The sequence below is a fragment of the Pogona vitticeps genome, chromosome 6 (genome assembly GCF_051106095.1).
Source record: "Pogona vitticeps strain Pit_001003342236 chromosome 6, PviZW2.1, whole genome shotgun sequence".
Classification (NCBI taxonomy): domain Eukaryota; kingdom Metazoa; phylum Chordata; class Lepidosauria; order Squamata; family Agamidae; genus Pogona; species Pogona vitticeps.
Genome location: NC_135788.1, coordinates 99,282,773 through 99,300,091, shown reverse-complemented (window position 1 = coordinate 99,300,091; position 17,319 = coordinate 99,282,773). Strand labels below are relative to the sequence as shown.

The following is a 17,319-nucleotide window of genomic DNA, read 5'->3' as shown; positions in this document are numbered from 1 at the left end:
CATCTTTGAATCTTTCTGTTCTGGAGATGAATCCAGATAGTTTATCTGGACTCTTTTTTGGTTTGCTGGAGATCAAGTGAAACTCATTTGTTTGAAGGTTATCTAGTGTAGGAGATGTCCTTTCATTCCTCATCCATCATGAAAACCCTTTAAAAGAATTTGCTTCATGCAACAGCTAGCAAACGGCAACCCCTACCACCATCACCCCCCCCAAAAAAGTAGTGTAAACATTTACTCTAAATCCATCCTTAAATGGATTAAGATGACAACTTTTTAACATTAAGAATACAAGAAAGATTGAGAAATACTTTAGAAGAACTACAAATCTCCGTGCAAAATCTCAGGTAGAGGAATTGGAATGCTAATGATCATGGTAGAACTGAGGGGTTATAATCCCTGAATGGGGAAAGCAATGGGGCAAATACTCTTTTATTTTCTTTAATGGATTCCACAATGATATTTTGTCAGCTTTTAGACAGAGTTGCAGGCAGATCCAGAAGCACAGGACTCCAAAAGAACAGGAATACTTAATGAAAATGAGACACCATATAAGGAAGGGGTGGGGTTTTAAAAATTAACTTTGTTGCAGGCACATAATAGGTATGAAGCAGCAACAAAATGAAAAAAGACAAACTGGTGAAGTGGTTTGCATTCCACAAAAGCTGATGGCAAATGAAACTTGTCAAATTAAAGTGCTACAATGCTGGCAATTAATGCTCCCTGGGCTATACCAGTAGTTCCCTTCTGAATAAACAAACTCCTTTATTAGCAGCAGATATAGTCCTGTTGGGATTTTACATGCATGCAACAAGAATCAAGTAGGTTGATGAGGTTCCCACCACTGCGACCAGCAGGTGCACAGCACCTCATCCATCAGTTGTGGCAACTGCCTGGTTCCTTCTGTGCACACGTGAGAATCCAAGAGGATTTTGGTGACTGAAGGAAGTAGTAGACACTAAAGATGATCAAACGAAGGGAACAGCTAAGAAAGGATGTGCGCCTAATAAGGGGGCAGAGATCAAAACTGTTTTCTCCTACTTGACCTTGTTCTTTCTGCTTCTGCCTAGGGTCCCCGTGGTCTTCCTGGTGAGAGAGGCCGCCCTGGTGCTCCTGGCCCTGCTGTAAGTAAATTTTTCTGGATTGTGGAACATTTGTGGTAAAAGATGGACTGGCTCCACATACTGACTCCCAGCTCTTCCATGGCTTGGTGAGAAGATGATTGTAACTCAAACACTCTTTCCCTTCTTGTTTACTACAGGGTGCTCGTGGTAATGATGGTTCTCCAGGTGCTGCTGGTCCCCCAGTAAGTATTATTGCACTGCTTTGCATCTTCTAATTGGGCTATAATGTATTGCTTGATAGAAGATTGTTTCCTTGGGAAGACAGAAGGCTCGGCTATACAAAATGTGAGCTGTGGCCACCCAATCCATCCCAGAGAGGGGTCTGCTGGACATCCTCTCTATAATTAGGAAGCTGTGGAATGGAAGAGCCAGTTTCATTCCAGTTTCCTCCTCCTTATCCACAGGCTAAGCCGCTAGCCACTTTTGTGGGTCAGCTAGCCCGTGTTCAGGGGCTATCCATCTGGAAAACCCCATAATCACCACTTAATGGTTTGCCCTTCTGCTTTCAGGGTCCCACTGGTCCTGCTGGCCCCCCTGGCTTCCCTGGTGCTGTTGGTCCCAAGGTAAGGGCACCTGAGTACTTTGATGTATAAAAGTAACTGCTTGGCAAGGATTACCTCACTAGTATCAAAATGGTATGGTTTAGCCTGTCTTGATTCAACTTTCTGGTGTTGCTAATGAAAAGAAAGCAGGTGGGGTGGGGTGGCAGGGGGAGTGCTCCATCTTCTCCTTTCCCATTTTGAGAGGAAGGACTCTGTAGCACTACCCTACCCTAGTTCAAATATTTTCTAGAAAATAAGCCACAAGGATATTCTTCTTCGGTGGAAGGAGGTGCCCAAAGAGCCTCCTCAGCCTATGACTGGTCATGGAAAACTTTCTCAAACCTACCTAGTCTTGTCAACAGCCCTAACCGTTCTGTTCTCATGAATCAAGGCTGACACTCTCACCGTTAAGGGAGTTCCAGTTCTTGCATTATAAAAGCTGAGTGGTTCTCCGCTGTAACTTCCCATCTTGTCCCGGTTAAAATGTGAATCCTAGACATCAGGTAAGAGAAGTCAGCAATGCTGCTTCTCATTCTGGTGTCATTATTAGCCTCCCCAACCCTACGATGCTGATGTGGGAAGGAAGTGACCTTGTTTTTAAAAACATAGCCTTGATATTCAGGGTTCAGTTGTCACTACAGCAACATGAGACCAATAAAAAAAAGCAGCAGCCCAACCACAGACTTCTGGACATGTAAAAAAAAACCCTGGTACACAGGCCTTAAGAGTAAGCCTCTGATAAATATATCAGAAAGGCTTGGAAGGACTGAGTGATTTGTCTGCGGTAACAGGCCTCAGATCTCTGATGCACAGGTGGTTAGGTCATGAGGACTTGATCAACGCTTGGAGAAGTTAGCTAGCTTTTAAGATTATAATTTTCAGAGTCTCCTAGCTTGCATAGCTACTGCTATTTATGTGTAAGGGTTGGAAGAAAGAAGGTACTGTGAGACCTCAAGAGGACTACTTGTGGTATAGTGTAGTCTGACGAGGAAGGACAATGAACCCCGCCTTGAGGCGAAGTATTTTTTTTTAACTAATTATAGTTTTCCTTTCTCTTGTTGCTTAGGGTGAAACTGGCGCCCAAGGTTCTCGTGGCAGTGAAGGCCCACAAGGTGCTCGTGGTGAACCCGGCCCACCTGGTCCTGCTGGTGCAGCTGGTCCTTCTGTAAGCTACTCTCCTGTTCATTGGTGCTTTTCCTTTTTTCAGAATTTTCTAGAAGTAATGACAATGACGATGAACCTTCTTTCTTCCTTCTCTTGCTTTAGGGCAACCCCGGTACTGATGGCCAACCTGGTGCCAAAGGATCACCTGTAAGTATCTTCTTTTCACAAGCTCTTTCTTGTCCGTATCCATGCCTTTGCTGATGAGCTGTTTCAAAAATCCTGCTTTCTCTTCTAGGGTGCTCCTGGCATCGCTGGTGCTCCCGGTTTCCCTGGCGCTCGTGGCCCCGCCGGACCTCAAGGCCCTGCTGGTGCTCCTGGTCCCAAGGGTAACAGCGTAAGTGGCATCTAATTCTTTCTCACCCTTTGACTCATTATTTAATTTATTCCTATTTTCAGTTTAGGCTCTTAGACTACCTCACCAGTCTACCCTAACTAATGGGATAAACTAGAAAATTCCATCATAGCATCCCTCATTCAAAAGATAACTTCGTCATCACTTTTCTAGGACAGTCTCCTCGCTATAGATGTGCTTGTTTAATACTTGGGAGTAGCTAGATACTAGCGCTAATATAGCTCAGTGGGTTGAAGCACCTGATTGCAGAGCCAGGGACCAGAAGCAAATAATCCCAGTGTGAGGCAGCGTGAGGAACTAGCTGAGGTCATGCAGAATGTATGTAGCTGATGGAGTTACCTGCCCTGCCACCTGTGTGGCCTTTGGGCAAGCTGTGTGGTTGCCAACTGCCAGCAGAAGGAGGAAGTGGCAAACCAGTTCAAATATACCTAGAAAACACTGGGAGGGTCGCAGTAAATTGGAAATGACTTGACAGCATAATTATTACTGTTGTTTGATTCTCAGTGTGTTGTCAGCTTGTTCAAAAGCTTTATCTGATGGGGACGACCTCCTCCAAATAGTTTGTTGTCTTTGGCACCATATCACACAGTACTGTCAGCACATTCTGATATTTTGAAAATTACAGTACCTCAAAACAGTTAGATCTGTTCATTAAGCGGAATAATTATATTAAAATGATACACAAAACTTACCCTTCAGGAGCTGCAATTCCAAAATTATTGGGCAGGATGTTCCTTTCCCAACCACCACAGAAAGATTGTGAGCTCTCACAGAATGCCTGTTCTCCCCGGGTGCCTCTTTATAGGAGTGTTTTAAACTCCTTATCCCCCCAGGCTCTGCTTCTTGCCATCAATCATTCTAGCCAATGATCCATTGATTCATAACATCTTACCAAACGTGATCCTTTCTAGACTGTGTTCACAATTGATGTTCACTGAGAATCAACTCAGAGAAGCCGCACATCCTTGATCTCTTATAGGATACAAAACAAAGCCACTGTTGTGTTTCTTTGATGGAAAAAAAGATATATGACTGAATGTTCTCTGTCTCTTATTTAGGGTGAACCTGGTGCTCCAGGAAACAAAGGAGATACTGGTGCCAAAGGAGAAACTGTAAGTGTCCATCTTACCTGGAATGTGTCTGTAACTTTGCTTCTGTTCTGGTTCCATTGTCCATTCACAAATGCTTACCTTTCTCTCCTGCATTTTATTTTCTAGGGTCCCGCTGGTGTCCAAGGCCCCCCTGGTCCACCTGGTGAGGAAGGCAAAAGAGGATCTCGTGGTGAGCCTGGACCTGCTGGCTTGCCTGGACCCGCTGGTGAACGTGTACGTAACACCTTCATCCTTTGATCTCCTCTTAACTTTCGGCACCAAAATGAAACCAGTCTTAGTACCCATTTAGAAGAAGTCCAGTTTGTGCATGGACCACATATCTGTCAGAAAGGCCCACAGTTTCTCTTTAGGTTAGTCAAATTATAAATAAAAACTAAAGGATGCCAGACGTTAAGACTTAACAAGCCTCACTGAATAGGGTTTAGTCTCCTTTGGGAGAAGGAAGCTATTCTGAAACCAGAGTATGCCGCAACACTTCAAAGCACACTGAATTTTAAGATGTAGGCATACTTTGCATCATGCCCCATCCCCAAGATCCTGATGTGGGAAGGAAGTGAACTAACTGTTAAAATTTGCCTTGTTATTCCAGGTTCAGTTGATATTAGATCAATGTGAGCTAGAACCATTAAAAAAAGCAGCAACCCAACCACAGAGTTCTCGTGGCATAAAAACTGGTCCACAGGCTGTAAGAGTATTTTTCCCACCAATCGTGCATTGGGTGTTAAGAGGTCCAAGATATGTAACCTTATCTATGGTTACACCAATATAGGGTGCTCCTTCCTCATGCAGTGGCTACTCATCATGATGAGTACGATCTATTACCTCCAGTCCCAGAAGGAGTATGCCACTGAAGGCCAGCTGCTAGGAAACCCATGGGAACATGCTGTTGTGTTCGTGTCCTGCTTGTGAGTTGTCAAAAGGAACTTGATTGACCCCAGGAAGGCCAGAAAGTTGGACTAGATAGGCTTTCAGTCTGATCCCCAAGCGGCTTATTATTATTCTGAGCCCACAACAGCTCACTGTCTGGGCACCACAGTGAGGGTGGGACTTTGTTATTCTTTATTATTAACAGATGAAGACAGTTCCTTCCTGAGAATTAATTCACATCAAGATCTAGAAATAAGCACCACATGTCTCCTCTGTTCCTATGCTGAAATCCAAGACAGATTTCCTTGGAGCAGGAATGGGCAGCGTGCAGCTCTCCATATGTGGTTGGACTGCAATATCTCTCAGCCTTGGCTACGTTGCTGAGGACTGATGTGAGCCAAACAACATCAGGAGGTCCATACAGTCCTTATCTAGTTAGGCAACCAGTCCTTTTGGTGATGCGCAAGTGTTTGCTGTGGGATCAAAGCTCCTCATGGTTCACATGTCCTGCTCCCTTTTGCCCAAAGAGTTTCTCTGCATCTTTTGCTTCCTGCTGTGGTGTTTAATGCTTGTGCTAGAATTGCCTGAATCCCCTTGCTTCGCATTCACCTTCCTGCTGTACCCCAAAGGAGGCATTTTTGGATCACCTGTCTTCTGTTTGTGGGTTATACATGCTGATTGCAGACTAGGGGTGTGTTAGCAGGTGGGCAGTTCTGCCTGTAGCCATGATAGCTGTGCCATCAGTTTCTTACACTTACAAGAAGGGCATGAAGCCAAAGTTACCATCATTGGTCTGTAGATAATGCTGCCTTGCAGAGCTTTTCTTGAAAGGCCTTTTTCATTCATTGCGATTCAGTCATTTTGAAGGCTGCAGTGATTTTCCCTCCCTCTCCTGTTCACAACAGAAGTAGCTACCCTATGCCAGCATTTTGACTGGCGACCCTGCTTTGTGGCACGTTGTTGGATATGCAAATTTCACCTCTTCTGTTTGATCTCATTCACAGGGTGCTCCTGGAAGCCGTGGTTTCCCTGGTGCTGATGGCATTGCTGGTCCCAAGGTAGGTTCTAATCTCTTGCTCTCCATATTCTTCTAGACGGAAACGTACAAAAATAACACCACCACCCCTGAACAAGCTATAGGGCAGAGCAATCGGATTGCAAGGAGGGAAACAGTTTGGGAGAAGGAACCTCGGCGCAGCTCCCTAGAACATGGGGCTAAGCAGAGACAGCTAAGTCAGAGGAAGGGAGAGTAGGAGAAATATATGCTCTCAGCGGATGGAAACCCAGAGCGATTTCTTTAGAATGTTATGCCATTTTGAAAAATCTTCCCCTGGCATCATACTCATGCCCCAGATGGGTTGGTAAGATTTATTCATTGTTGAGCAAATGGCACTATGCACACGGGTATTTGTGTGCTGCCCAGGTCATAAGCCTGATCTATTGCAATCTAAATAGGCCTAACTCAGAGGGAGGCCCAAAGAGAAAGAACAAGAAAGTGGGCCTTCTCGGCAGTGGCCCTTCGGCTCTGGAACAATCTCCCCCCAGAAATTTGTCTGGCTCCCTCACTGAGCCTTTTTAAGAGCCATCTTAAGACTTGGCTCTTCAGACAGGCCTTTCCTCCTGTCGATACCTAACGTATCTCACCATCCTTGTGTATTAATATGGTTGTTTTGTTTTATTTTAATACTGTTGTTAGCCACCCAGAGTAGACTTTGGTCTAAATGGGTAGGATATAAATTAAATAAATAAAAAATAATACTATATACAGTACTTATTTTGCTTCTCTGCTTCTTGATAGTTGATTTAAAATTTTTTACAATAAAACAATTAAAAGAGCAAGCTTTTGAAAAGCAGTAGAATGACAAAGTATCCTTTAACTAACTCCAATTAACCCCTGGCTATTATTGCATCCATTTTAGAGATAGATATAATAGTGCCTTGCAGCGTTTTTCTTCAGTGGCTTTCCTCCATTTTAGAAATGCAGGATGAGAAGCAAGTGGCTTTTGATGGCAGATTTGAAAGCAGAGCTGTACAGTTCAAACTTAATTATTCAACAAATAAAAAAATGAAGGGAATTTCCTTTGCGTATCCCTTCAGAGAAATTGTCACAGCTTGGAAAAGTTACTTTTTTTGACTACAACTCTCAGAAGCCCTTACCCACTGTTGGCAGTGAAATTGTGGGAGTTAAGTCACAAAAAGGAGGGAAAAAACTATTTTTCAAAGCTCTGGGAATTTAAAGGGGCCAAGAAAGATCTGGTTCATCAGTTGATACCAGGACTGTTTGACCTTTTGTAAGATACGGAAGCCTGCATATATCTGATTCTGTCTTATATTTGGCCCCTTCCTCTCATTTGAATGCTCTCCACTTCAAGTGGGTGTGCACAGAACTCACATAGGCTGCTTTCATTAAAGCACAGCCAGAGTCACACGAGTTTGTTCACACATTGTGGAGTGTTTGGCTTTTTGTGAGCTCTTGGGACTTATTTTCAGATCTTATTTTCCTACATATCCCTAAGATGGAATGTTTAAGTCCTCCACATAAAAATCAAACTGACCATTATTGGTTTCCATTCCATGTCAGTGAGTTTAGCCCCATTATTGCATAGAACTGTAGGAGAAAAAAGCAACAACAATATTTACCTGCAGTGTTTAATGGGCATTCTTAATCGCTTTTCCTCTTCCAGGGCCCTCCTGGTGAGCGTGGCTCTCCCGGCCCCGCTGGCCCCAAAGGATCAACTGGTGAAGCTGGACGCCCTGGTGAGCCTGGTCTCCCTGGAGCCAAGGTGAGTAAGTGCCATGCACTCGGACAGGATGGGTATCTGTCTGAAAATGCAATAAGTTGACTTTCTCTTGGCCCCCTCAGGCAAATTGTGTACCAAGATTCCCTGTCAAAGCTGGATTTGCACCCTAGAGAGGAATTAAAAAATAAACCATGTCAGGAAATCATAAGCTCCCCTCGTCATTATTTTAACTACACTTAGGATGTTTAAATACTTCACATAACCCTCTCACCAACTGGTAAAGGTTTTGTCAGTTATTCCATTTTATCGATTGAATGAGGCTGAGAAATAAATGGGACTTTAACTGAAAGGAGGGAGCTTCCTTATGACAGCTTTGGCTGCCTATATTTACCCATTTTTCACAGGGTGGGGTGGGGATAGTAGAAAAGGACACACGTAATCACCCATTCAGAATAAGGGCAGTGCTAGTGACCCAGAAAGCAGTGTCCTTGCTCTGAGTCGATTTAATGACATTGTCACATAGCCAGATCTGAATAATAGTATAGTATCCTCGGGCTCTTGATGAGTCTCTGGATTGGCTGGGAAAGAAGAAACCCTTGAAAAAATAAGACCAAACTAGTTATGTGAGGAAATAGCAGCTGCAAACAGCATGGGAAACATGGTAGACTTTTAAGGGGAAATCTCAGCCTCTCTGAAACCCCCTCCCCACATTTTTGTCCAGGGTATGTTCACAGGTGAGTGTTCTGCCTGGCCCAGGAATATGAGACCTGCTGTCACTGAGTCAAGGATTATGCTATACTGTAATTTGAACTGAGCTCTGGGCTTAGGAGCCAAGTCACAGACTAGCATTTCTGAGTCACACAAGCTCTCAAAATCCTCCCTTGCTCAGTCATTTGTAATCCTGTCTCCCAGCTCCCACTACAAGACATAAACTAGCTCACTAATCTACTGCCTAGTCCATTTAATTGTTCCTTTCTGCTGTTGTATACTTACAACAATATTCAGCAAGATTGGAATCAGAATTAAAAGCATGTACAAATCAATTTAAGTAGCATAAAACCATTTAAAAACATCTATGCTGCTGTAAAGACTTCTAAAAACAAAAAAAAGGCTTTACACTTTGGTGAAAAGAAAACCTAACTGAGCAGGGCATATCATGGATATACTGGCTGCGTAAACGTTTTGAACATTATTTATACCAAAGGAAGACAACCCTGCAGATAATTTTGGCTTACCCTACCCATTCAGCCCCAGCCAGCATAGAGGAAGACAGAACCATCTAAAAAAACCTCAACATCCAAAACATTGTAAAGCATCATTTAAGAAACCAGGCATATTTTTCAAGAGATGCCCCATAAGGGGTTATCCTGACAAATGCCATTATATATTCCAGAGGTTTCAAGGTTAACACATCTTTAATGTGTTCGCATTCCTGTTTTTTTTGGTATTGTACTGAATGCTGAATAGAACTGACTCCTCTTGGATGGATGATCCCAGAGCAGTGATCCACCATCTAAAGCAGCATTGCATAGGATGCTAGCATGCTACTCAGATGGTGCCGTGGCATGCCTTAGGGCACTGTATTTATCCTGTTCCTCTTAGGTCACAAGCTTTTTTGTTGTTGTTGTTAATCTACGAAAGGCTGTTTCTTAACTCTCGTTCCGTTCTTCTCCTTCAGGGTCTGACTGGTAGCCCTGGTAGCCCTGGTCCCGATGGCAAGACTGGACCCCCTGTAAGTAACCAGAAATCCTTTCCCCGTCTTTCCCCCTTTTCCAAACAGGAAACTTCTCTTTTAAAAAGAAAACAGCAAAAGCATTGCATTGGTTTCTTCTCTCATGATAGGGCCCTGCTGGTCAAGATGGTCGCCCTGGGCCTGCAGGTCCACCTGGTGCAAGAGGCCAAGCTGGTGTGATGGGATTCCCTGGACCTAAAGGCGCAGCTGTAAGTAATCTTTTCCTAAATGTCACATTCCCTTGGATGAGAATGCAAGGGTGGCAAAAACTAGTTTTCCCTTTCAATGTATTGCCCTTTGAAATGCCCAAGCATTAATATCAAAATGGCAGCCTTCCCAGCTTAGTGTGAAAGGCTCCTGTAATGGCTGCCTCCAGAGTACTCATCCACAGCTTCTTGAAATAGTAGGCAGTACTGATTGGATTGCAGCTCCTGATTGTTGCTCTCTTTGTATTTTAAGCAAGTAGTAGAGCAGCAGTTTTTTGCAAGGGGGTGGTGTTCACTGGGTATCTTGAAAGCCCCCAAACCTTCCCACATCAAATAAAAATAAAAACTAGAAGTATATGCCTAGTGGCTTTATGTTTTTATCCTCTTCTCCAATTTTGGCTATTTTAGCCATTTCCAGACCTGATATAGCCTATGGAGATGCTGGAAATAAAAATATAGCCACCATAGTTGGGGGACCACAGTATGCCTGGTTCCACTTTCATTTTCAGCTAGGGTCAATATGATTCATAATCAATGTTATGAAGCACAAGCATGGCTTCACACATCCCAAACAGTGCCATTTCACACAGTGACCTCTTCTAGATGACTTCTTCCCCTTTATAAATTATTTTTATAATTGAGGAATCAAGTTGTTGGCTGTGGCAGGGATTCTGGTTTGCTGAACAAGTCTCAAAGAGTGCTCTCAGGCATCCACAGCTCTCTACATCCTAGTTTATCACTTCAGAAATTGTTTCTGAGGTATCGTCAAAATCCCTGAAATAGCCAACCTGTGTTGACCTCACTGCTTCAGAAATCTTCCCTTGGCCTACTTAATCATAACAGCACATACTGTAAAAGTCTGCTAGTGTTATCTTGGGAGGGCATCCTTTAACACGCTAACTACTTTCAGAGCTGCTATCTAAAGGTTTCTGGCAGTGGCCTTTAAGGCATCCTTTTCCAGTTTTAAATTGAGTGAGCAACTATATGAGATGCCCACAGGTTCATCTTTAAGGGGTGGAAGTCATTAGCTTTCAAATATGCTAGATTACAAAATCACTTTAGGTATTGTTCATCGGTTGAGATGTCAAATTTTGTTTTGTTGAAATCCATGCTTCTGGAATGTGAACAGGAGAAGCAGTGTGTTAACAAAATTTCCAAAATGACGAGAAAGACTAGTCCTCTTGGGGTTTAGGAGTAATGAAGAAGATGGAAGAAAGATGGGAAATTTTGAGGTATAATAAGGTGGTGGCATTTCAGATGTACAGGCGCTAGTTGCAAAAGAGCATATGCTCTCTTATTTCTGGCTGGGTGCTGGCTGGATCACTCAGTGGATTAGGCATCTGGCTGTGGAACCAGAGATTGGGATTTCAGTTTCCCATTGTGCTTCCCATGTGTAGAGTCAGCCTCTGTGGCCTTTGGCAAGCTGCACAGGAAGTCCCCAGGATGGAAGGTAGAATACTCAGAAAAAACTATTTCTGAGTACGCTACCTGGGAAGCCCTGAAAAGGATTGTCATATGTCAGAATTTATTTGATAGCACATGATGATGATGGTGATGATGGTGATGATGGTGGTGGTGGTGGTGGTGGTGATGATGATGATGATGATGATGATGATGATGATGATGATGATGATGATGATGATGATGATTTGAGGCTGATATTTTATGATACAAAACAATTCCTGAGCCAAGACCAATTCCAGTGATATACTGTGTTTCCCCCAAAATAAGACAGAGTCTTATATTAATTTTTGCTCCAAAAACGCTTTAGGGCTTATTTTCAGGGAATATTTTGTTTTTTTCATGTACAATAATCTACATTTATTCAAATACAGTCATGCAATCTTCTTCTGGTTGCTGCACAATGGTGGAGGGCAGGGTTTCACTTAACTGGGGCTTATTTTGGGGGTAGGGCTTATATTACGAGCATCCTGATAAATCATACTAGGGCTTATTTTCAGGTTAGGTCCTATTTTCAGGGAAACAGGGTAGAATGCAGGCACTATGGTTTTATCCCGCAAATAGTCTTATCCATCTGTGGCCCAAATGTCAAGCACTGTTGTACACAGATCTCTTCCCAGCATAAATTCAATAGTTACATCCCGAATTTGCACAATCATAGGTAAACTCCAAGGAGTGCAAAGAAGATCCACTGCTAAGAATATCTTCTTTACTCTTTGCTTGTAAAATGATTGCTTCTGTCTCAGAAATAACTCCCCTGCTTCTTTTCTAGGGTGAACCTGGCAAACCTGGCGAGAGAGGTGCTCCTGGAGCTGTTGGTGCTGTTGTAAGTATCTCACTCTGTGTGCGCTACTGCACTTGTCTTTTACACCCAAGACCAGTTCTAGACAAGCATACAGAAATGGTTTCTAGACAAAGGCAAGAAATCTCTGCACTTCTCATCTGACAAAGCAATGGCTATGGAACAGAGAAAGGGGCAGCTAATTCCTACTCTTCCTCCTACAACACAGAGCAGTGAGCTACTGTGTGTCTGGCATAATGCAGAACATAGAAGTAATCCAGCGGACCTTTCCTCCAAAAGCCTGCAGTACTTATCATGGAGGAAACTGGGAGCAGAAAGGAACTAATAAATCTTTAGTAGGGGGTGCCCTCCAAGGCAGTCAGATGGCAAAGAAGGCGTAGGAAAGAGGGTGATCACAGAGAGACAATGACAGTGGGGAAAACAAGATCTGATTGTGCAGAGGCATCTCCCACAAAGAGAGGTAGAAAGCAGCATGCCTAATATGGTTATACAGAGTTATTAGAAGCAATGCAGTGAATTAAGACAATACAAATGCAAACCCTCAGCAATCATTCCTTCCAGATCCTCTCATCTCCACCTTTTCTAATGCCTGCCCCATCTTTTTTTCTCTCTCCCAGGGTGCTCCCGGCAAAGACGGTGAAGTTGGTGCTCAAGGACCTCCCGGCCCAACTGTAAGTAGGAATTCTGCCTTGATCTGACCTTCTCTATGATTGATGTTCATTGCGGGACACCTCCTTTTCAATTTTACCAAGTCTTGAACCTTCCTCTATTTTCCATCATAGGGTCCTGCTGGAGAAAGAGGTGAACAAGGTCCATCTGGTGCTCCTGGATTCCAGGTGAGGAATTTTACATAAACGAGGCTCTGTCGGAGGTGTGAATATTCTTGTCTTGGTGGAGCTCCAGATTTCGACATCAGTAAATCCAAATCCAATGAATAGCAAACAATGCATATTAAGTATATTTGCGTGTCCATACTTCACCTTGCATTTGTCCCTTTGCTCTGGATTTTCAAATAACGTAAGATTTTCTCTGGAGTAATCGGGGGTGGAAGGGTGAGCAGATTGAAGGGACTTCCAAATGACATGAGCTAGAAAGTTTTCTGTAAAAAAGATAAAAATAAAGGACAGTTGGCAAAACAGAGGACACATAATCCATATAAATGCCTAGCAGTGCCTGTGCCAGTGAAAGCAATTGAACAATAATTAAGCTGTAGATAATAACTACTACCTCTTTGGCAAGGAATATTTTAGTCTCATCATTTCTATTTCTGCACAATTTCACTCTTCATCTTTGGTTTCCTCTTTCAGGGTCTTCCTGGCCCCGCTGGTGCCCCTGGTGAAGCTGGAAAGCCTGGTGAACAGGTAAATAATGTGGCTCTTTGTGCCAAAGTCAAAATAGAGATGGTTGCATCTGCCGATGGCTGACCGTCTTACAAGCGTGCTCTTACTCCCCAGAGAAACTTTGCTTCCCATTTATATTGTCTTTATAGTTGCCTTCCTGCGTAGTTTGGTCATCACTTGTACCTTTCCTTTTCAAACAAAACATGTTAGTAATCCACTGCCGGAACTCTTCCTATACATCCTATGATGTATGTATGTAAACGAACGATCCATCGTCTTCTCTTTTTACTTCTTCTGTTTTGCTGTTCACAACTCCACAGTACAGCTTAAAGAAATTTCAGGAAGGGCAGCTTTGTTCTCTCCTTCAGGACAATGCCATCTCATGAAAAGTGAAGGAGTTTGTTCATTAGATGGTCTTCCTTTTGGAAACTGTCCAATAGTGACAGATGCTAGACCAAATTTTCTTTTTTTGCTGGGAGATTTTGACCAACCATAATCACAATTTCCTTTAAAAAAAGCTCCTGTCCTGTGTCATTTGCCCTGGTGATTTTAGTGAACTCCCAGTTGATTTGACAATAATAATAAGCCAAATCATCCTTTAAAATGGTCTTCTAGTTTATCTTACCAGTGATCATGGAAACCCCCTTATTGAAGGCAAAATGCTTGAGCCACGTATCCACATATTCTTTTTCTCTGAGAAGGCAAGAACGGAGTAGCGTACTGTCTCAGAAGGTGTTTGGTTCTCCTTTGTTTCAAAGCAGAGAGTAAATGGCTGCCCAGGATGGTGCAGGTATGCACTTCCTATACCTGCAGGAAGCTCACCTATGTGACCTTTAAGGTTGCTCCCAGCTTTATGGTTCTATCATTTTAGTAGGGATGGAGCAGATTATTTTGATTGCCACATCATTATATCAGACTTTCAAAACACTGCAGATGATTGATCCTTCCCCATACACCTTGCCCTACCTGGGAGAGATTTCAGGGAGGTTGAGACAAGGGCTAGATAAAGGTTTTCCCTTTTGAAAATCCTCGTTCAGACATAATGAATCTCCCAATATGGTAATGGAGACACCTTAATAATTCTCTGGGCTTTTCTATTATTCTGAAGTCAAAATGGGCATTTTATAGACCACTTTGGAGTCCTCTGCAGTGATTCATTTTTATTTCTAATACGAGGTGTTAGAAAAACCGTCAAAGTGCACTGCTCAAGTCTGCTTAAGAAAAAAAATGACTCCTATTTCTATGCACTCCAGCATACTCTATAGTTCCTTCATACTTGTGTTCCCTAGGCTGTGACCAAATTAAGCAAGTCTTGCCTCCTTAAATGAGAAGCCTTTCCTTCTAATTTCTCCCAGAATTCCATATATGGAAAGGCCACAACTGCTTCCACAGCTATTCAGCAGGATCATCTGTCAGCCCCATCTCAGATTAAATATGTCTCCTGACCTGTGGATACCAAGATCAATGCTAACTTGTGTTTCTTGTGTTTCTGACAGGGCGTTCCTGGTGATGTTGGTGCTCCTGGTCCTGCTGGTGCAAGAGTAAGTGAAGACCTTCTTTCCACATTGGTCTTCCATACCTCTTTTCTTTTGTTCACCGCTAGGTTCTATGATGGTCAAGTTTATAACCAGTTTGCCTTTTATTCCTCGTAGGGTGAGAGAGGTTTCCCCGGTGAACGTGGTGTCCAAGGTGCCGCAGGTCCTCCTGGCCCCCGTGGGGCTAACGGTTCTCCTGGTAACGATGGTGCTAAGGTAAGAGATGCATGAAGATGATGATGAGATGGGTGAAGCAAGAAGTATGATGGAGTGTGCCTTGTAAGAAATGGCCTTGCAAGATACTATATAATTCTAGAAGCCTGATATAATCCTAGGATGGATCCCATCCCTACTTTTAATTCTTAACTGCACTTGCTTTTTTTCCTTGTTAATATGCCATACTGGAGGTTTATGTGAAATAGTTATTCTACAGAGGAAAGTTTCAGAATCTCAGGGTTGTTTTACTTGAAACATCCATAATTCCCTAGATTTAAAAGAGGGAGAAAACATTTGGTTCACTTGAAACTGTTCCTAGTGGGAATAGCTGTAGTATTTGGGATCCTCTTATTATTTTGTATGACTAAGTAACAGTATATCTCTATTTACACACATATATTTACACCTTCCAGTTTAAAGGCCTTGAGGGAAATCTGGACTAGATGGTTGCAATTGAGTTTGACTTGGTTGGCTGAGTTTTGGTGTACATGTGTGTGTGTGTGTGTGTGTGTGTGTTTAGGTATTCAGAAGTGATCAGTGGACTCTTACATTGGATCTGGCTGCCTGACCTTTTTTCCTAATCAATGTCCACTTCTGTTCTATTGGTTCTGCCTCTCTAGGGTGATGCTGGTGCTCCTGGTGCTCCCGGAAATCAAGGTCCTCCTGGCCTCCAGGGTATGCCTGGTGAACGTGGCGCTGCTGGTCTGCCTGGTGCCAAGGGAGACAGAGTAAGTCCTGGGTTCCTCGAAAATGATGGGCATCAAAATGGTGAGCCCTGTTGTGTTCTTTCTTCTGAACATCATCTGGAGAAGCAACTTGTGGGTAGAAAACTAACATATAAATTCTTGAACTTGCTTAACTCAAGAGTTGAGCCATTGGTCCAATGAGCTCAGAACTATCCACAACAGGAATGGGCGACGTGTGTCTTCTCCATGTGTCGTTGGACTATAAGTCTTATCACCCTTGACCACTGCTCATGCTAGCTGGGGCTAATGGGAGTTTGCCATCCAACAACAACTGGGGGGGGCCACAGGGCCCTCCATCCCTTGGTTACATCTTTTAGCAACAATATCTCAGACGGATGCCTTTCCTCAACCTGCCAGCTTACTCTACCCTCCTATGACCCCATCCCTACCACTATCATATAGGTTGCTAACATAAAGGCAAGGGAGATTTTCAGCAGTTGGGAATCTTTTGCAAAGATGATTCCTTGTGTCAAAATTCATTTGATATCTTGATACCCATCATGCAAGAAGACCATTGTTATGTCTCTCAAGTCTTCAACTTTGGGATATGTTGCATGACGAGAGAGTTTTTTCCTCCCAAAGCTTGCCTCAGTCTCTCTTCTGTTCTAGGCTTCATGGTTGGCTTTGTCTTCTCTCCTCCCTAGGGTGACACAGGTCCCAAAGGTCTTGATGGTGCTCCTGGCAAGGATGGACTTAGAGGACTGACTGGACCCATTGGCCCACCTGGCCCAGCAGGTGCTCCTGGTGACAAGGCAAGTGCCCCACTGACTTTATGCCTCTTCTGCCCAGCAAAGTCCCCAAGAGGTCCAGTTGTCAGTTACGTATCTAGGAGAATTTTCCCTCCCCTGGAATTAGTGGGAAATGAATCTGTGTGCAGGTTCTTTCTGATCATGTCCATATTCCACAAAGACCAGATCTAATTTAACACAAGTCTGTTTCTGAAGTCAAACTATAGTTGGCAGCTTGATCTGACCATCAGTCAATCCAGATTGGCACAAAGAAGGATGAGAGTCCTAGACTTTTCCATCTGACCTTATACACTTGATATGAACAGGATTTTCCTAGTTGGTTATACCGGAAAAGCTTGAGACTAGTGTGCTAATCCCACATGGGGTATGGACACTATGTAAAATAAGTGACAAATGATGCATTTGAAGCTTTTCATCTCCTGAAAGGCATAGATGAAGTTGATGGGCTGACTGACAGCCACTTACAGGCGACATTGAATCTCAGGCCGTTGGTTGCCAATGACTCTTCTGAAGAAATCTGCAGCTTAATTTACTGTGTAATATCTGGTTCGAAGGATTAATCTCGGCTCCACTTTCAAATGTCATCAATTGGTCAGGTTCAAATAAATGGTTGTAAAGATTTGTAGTATGTAT

The 17,319-nt window shown here is 43.2% G+C and overlaps 1 protein-coding gene across 2 annotated transcripts in view; it reads left to right on the top strand.

Annotated features, from left to right (window-relative positions):
• The window catches only part of COL1A1 (collagen type I alpha 1 chain), a 59,179-nt gene that overhangs the window by 24,619 nt on the left and 17,241 nt on the right, over positions 1-17,319 (top strand). For both annotated transcript variants that reach the window (XM_073004378.2, XM_020793967.3), the window contains exons 14-33: positions 1,068-1,121; positions 1,259-1,303; positions 1,631-1,684; positions 2,730-2,828; positions 2,930-2,974; positions 3,063-3,161; positions 4,238-4,291; positions 4,397-4,504; positions 6,163-6,216; positions 7,843-7,941; positions 9,578-9,631; positions 9,742-9,840; positions 12,071-12,124; positions 12,718-12,771; positions 12,883-12,936; positions 13,408-13,461; positions 14,937-14,981; positions 15,093-15,191; positions 15,812-15,919; positions 16,582-16,689. In XM_073004378.2, the coding sequence (XP_072860479.2) occupies positions 1,068-1,121; positions 1,259-1,303; positions 1,631-1,684; positions 2,730-2,828; positions 2,930-2,974; positions 3,063-3,161; positions 4,238-4,291; positions 4,397-4,504; positions 6,163-6,216; positions 7,843-7,941; positions 9,578-9,631; positions 9,742-9,840; positions 12,071-12,124; positions 12,718-12,771; positions 12,883-12,936; positions 13,408-13,461; positions 14,937-14,981; positions 15,093-15,191; positions 15,812-15,919; positions 16,582-16,689 (1,440 nt within the window). The remainder of the gene's footprint in view (positions 1-1,067; positions 1,122-1,258; positions 1,304-1,630; positions 1,685-2,729; positions 2,829-2,929; positions 2,975-3,062; positions 3,162-4,237; positions 4,292-4,396; positions 4,505-6,162; positions 6,217-7,842; positions 7,942-9,577; positions 9,632-9,741; positions 9,841-12,070; positions 12,125-12,717; positions 12,772-12,882; positions 12,937-13,407; positions 13,462-14,936; positions 14,982-15,092; positions 15,192-15,811; positions 15,920-16,581; positions 16,690-17,319) is intronic.